The sequence below is a fragment of the Lipotes vexillifer genome, unplaced genomic scaffold (genome assembly GCF_000442215.2).
Source record: "Lipotes vexillifer unplaced genomic scaffold, Lipotes_vexillifer_v1.1 scaffold1389, whole genome shotgun sequence".
NCBI lineage: Eukaryota > Metazoa > Chordata > Mammalia > Artiodactyla > Lipotidae > Lipotes > Lipotes vexillifer.
Genome location: NW_006787212.1, coordinates 1 through 3,985, shown reverse-complemented (window position 1 = coordinate 3,985; position 3,985 = coordinate 1). Strand labels below are relative to the sequence as shown.

The following is a 3,985-nucleotide window of genomic DNA, read 5'->3' as shown; positions in this document are numbered from 1 at the left end:
CGTGCACCTCAACTGTTGATCCTGCACCCTAGAGCCCGCGTGCCACAACTACTGAAGCCCGCACGCCTAGAGCCCATGCTCCGCAATAAGATTAGCCACCACAACAAAAAGCCCGTGCACCGCAATGAAGAGTAGCCCCCGCTAGCCGCAAGTAGAGAAAGCCCGTGTGAAGCAACAAAGACCCAATGCAGCCATAAAGAAAGAAATAAATTTATTAAAAAAGAAGAAAAAAAGAATTGAAATCTCCCAGAGTGTGTTCCCTGGCCATGACGGAATCAAATTAGAAACCAGTAATAGAAAGCAAAATGAAGAATCCCTAAACACTTGCAAATGGTGGTGGATACATCATTCCATGTTATCATTCACACCCTTGTTATAGAAGGGCTGAAATTAGGAAGAGTTGCCTGCTGAGCTGAAAGGCATTTCAGGCTGGCCCAAAAGAGAGCTCACTCTGGCTCCTTCAAACAGCGTATTGTTCAGGGCAAGGCTGGAGGGAGGGAGACAGTTCAGGAGGCCGTTAACATCAGTGCCACCTGACATTAAAGCTCCAAGTGCACTGGCAAAGGAAGTCCAGCTAGCTTGCTGGTTGTTAGTAGAATCAGTTTGGTGGCTCATTGGATTATGGGAAGCACGAGAGAGGTATTGATGTGGTTGCTGGAAAGTCCTGAGAGAAGGCAAGATTCGGGTGCCTTCCTGGTATCTATATGACTGGTGTCCAGTCTAACCCATGGACGCATACACCTCGGCTCTTTATCAGTCCTGCTCCACTGTTTTAAAAGTTTCAACGCAGTTGTCCTCTCCTCCCTCCTCCCTCTTTGTCCTCCTTGTCGTCCTCTTCCTCATCCTGCTGCTCCTCGATTCTTCCCCTGATAGTGCCATCTGTCGGATAAGGCTGTCCTCTCTGGACAGGCAGAAGAGTGCCCTTTCTAAGGCTTGTGGGACTGGTCCCTTAGGCCAGGTTGGCACTTTGCCTGCCCTACCATGCTGTTAGCCTAAGATATGGAAAGTGGTAAGTGGACCACAGATGTGTCTGCAAACTTGTATTTTTGTCCCTCTTTTCAGAATACAGTGATGGTGGTAGACCACCTCGAGGAAGAAAGAAAGGTTGGAGTTCTTTCCCAGGTAATTCTGGCGAGAGGAGCCCTCATTATGAACACGATAGATGTGAGCCTCAGCCCTCACACCTCAAGGAGGATGATGGAAACGTCGTGAAGAGGGATGTCCAGGAGGACCCTGAAGTAAGACAGTAAGTGACCAGGCAGCAGGGTTTGTGCACAGCAGCCCCTGGGACTGTGCACCTCTCTCACACTCCGTGGACTTGTTTTTCTTCTCTCACTGCAAATCTGAGGCATGCTTGATGTGAAATAATGGTTGAGCAATCCTAATTGTAGTGCTGGTGTCAAAGACACGAGGGTGTACAGAAGACTTTCTTAGCACTTATGGCCGCTCACCCACCTTCTCTCCACATTCCCCCTGCAGCTCTCCCTGTACCATCCAAGGCAACAAGAGGATAATGAGATGGGGCAGTGAAGTCCACATGGTTATGACTGTGTGGAGAAAGAGAAAACCTCTGGAGAGAGAAATGGGGGAGAACACACAAGGTGGAACCCCAGGGAGCTGGTTCAGGGTCACAGTGAGTATCCTGAAAAACGTATGGAATGTGCAGAAGAGAAAAGCCCCCCAGGGGAGTTGTGTTGGTCTCATGAAGAGATGATGTTTTATTTCACTAGGGTCAGTTTGCAATCTGCCCCTTTTATTAGCAGGAGTTAACAGTCTTGTTCATCTAAGGGCAGATTCAGAGAAGCAATGTAAAGGGAACAGGCTGACCGTGAGGAGAACGGAGGAGCCTGTCTCAAAGCAAAGATGGAAACTGCTGCCAAGGATATGGAGCAACTCCACACTGGGGGTCTCAGCTTGGCAAGTGAGTGTGGGAGATGGAGGGTCGAGCCTCTGGAGACCTTATCTGAGGGGCAAGCAGTGTCTGCACTGGGTAGGATCTCCTGGAAATTTATAAAAGGAAGATCATCACTGACACCTTGATTATGTGGAAGAGAGTTTGACCGGAGAGAAAGATTACTTGGAAATCCATATTACGCACACCCATAAGAAATCATGCCAGTGGTCCCCTCTTTAGAAGCCCTTTCAAGCTCAGTAGAAGGCTGGAAAAGAACAGGAAAAGGTTCGTCCTCCAGCCTAAATTCCCTGTTGTCTGTCCTCTCTCCCATCGCTTCTTTTCATCCTTAGATTCCTTATGGGATAAAGTATGACAGGACATGGCTAATGAACTCAATCCAGAGACATTGCAGTGTCCCCTTCACTCCAGTGGACGTAAGAGAGGATGCCGAAGCCAGACGCGTGGGCACAGGGAAGGGGGAGAGAGAGACCTTGTTCAGCAGTGAGTGCTGGCTTCTGAAACTATTGCTGTTGCATTCAATCCCTGTAGTTCCACCTTGTGAAAAATGTGGCTCAATTCTTTGTCCAGGAAGCTAGCACTGCCTGTGCATTGTTGGATGTTAGCTACAAGATTCGTGACAAGGAGAGCCGAAAGGTGTGTGTCGAGGGCGTTACGTGTAACTCATCCTGAGGAAGGAGTAGAGGCCAGGGGCTGGTTCTCTTCTTTGGAACTAGAGTTCCTGGTGCTTACCCCACCTCTTCTTCCTGCAGATACCTGTCTTTGTCAGCCCCTCTGCTGTTCCCTACTCTGTGCAGTATAAGTTGAAGCCAGAAGAAATGGAGCAGCTAAAGGTAATGCAGACTCAAGGCGTGTTGTGAGCCAGCGCTCAGACCCACCTCTCCTTCCTCCAGTCCCCCGTCCCCCTCACCCCCGATTTCCCTGCCACCACCACAGCCTCAGAGTGGCTCTCTCCATCTCTCTCTCCGCAGCTGACCCTGAGCAAACGATTTGATGTCTCCCAGAAAGCTCTTGACCTCCAGAGGCTCTGCCTTGACCCAGGTACGGCTGACAGCAGAAATTCTAGGGCATGCAAGGGCAGAGGGGTCTTCCTGCGGGGAGCGTTAGGGATGGTAACGTGGGGAGGGCCTGGTGCTGGCCGCACACCCCGCTCAGCCATCTGATTCCCTCCCCTCTCCTTCCTGAAGACTTGGTGGGCTATGATATTGATATAATTCTGAATCGAAGAAGCTGCATGGCTGACACCCTGCAGGTCATCGAAAAGAATTTCCCTGAGGTGAGGCTGTAGCCCCAGTGCTGGTATTAGGGTAGGGGGTGGAAGAGATGGGGAGGAGGGCAGATTTGTCTCCAAGGTCCTAGATAGTAACCTTCACTCTACCTCTTCTTGCCCCAAAGCTGTTGTCCTTGAACTTGAGCAGCAACACACTGTACCAGCTGAATGGCCTGTCTGACATTATACAGATGGCCCCCACGGTCAAGATCCTGAACCTCTCCAAAAATGAGGTGAGAAGAGGGAGCCAGGTCAAAGTTGGGTTGAGAGTGGGGGGGGCTTTTCCCACTTCCGCCCCGTATTTCTCAGCTGACGTCTGTGTGGGAGTTGAGGAAGATGCAAGGGCTGAAGCTTGAAGAGCTGTGGCTGCAAGGGAACCCATTGTGTGACACCTTCCCAGACCAGTCCACCTATGTAAGGTCAGTGTGAACACCCTGTCACCCTTCTTGGTGACCTTCACCCATGGGAGCCTAGACTATCTGTGACAGTGCCCCTTTGCCAAAGGTGGCAGCCCTGGTCTTCTGGGAGGATCACAGGCCCCACCTTCTGCTGTCTCTGTGCCTATCACCGGTGAGGAGTTTCCTTCCCCTGACCTGCTCACCTCTGCAGGCCCCCTGGGGTCTGTTTTCAGCTCTCTGCACCCAGCTATATTCCAGCAAGGCCTCCCAAGAGTGTGGCCCAGGAAGCAGGGCTTCTCCTCACCAGGACCAGGAGCGACCAGCCTTGATCCAGATGCTGGCGCCCTGGACTGGGAAGGGTCCTCCTGTCCAGGGCTTCTTGCTGAGAGAAGCCTTCCTTCTTCG

At 51.3% G+C, this 3,985-nt stretch overlaps 1 protein-coding gene across 1 annotated transcript; it reads left to right on the top strand.

The window, feature by feature from the left end:
* Positions 1 to 1,582: 1,582 nt before the first annotated feature.
* On the top strand, positions 1,583 to 3,611 carry LOC103068724 (nuclear RNA export factor 5-like). The gene is made up of 8 exons (XM_007459914.1): positions 1,583 to 1,633; positions 2,245 to 2,328; positions 2,444 to 2,548; positions 2,665 to 2,745; positions 2,884 to 2,953; positions 3,100 to 3,188; positions 3,308 to 3,415; positions 3,492 to 3,611. The coding sequence occupies exons 1-8, from the start codon at positions 1,583 to 1,585 to the stop codon at positions 3,609 to 3,611; spliced, it is 708 nt and encodes a 235-aa protein (XP_007459976.1).
* Positions 3,612 to 3,985: the final 374 nt, after the last annotated feature.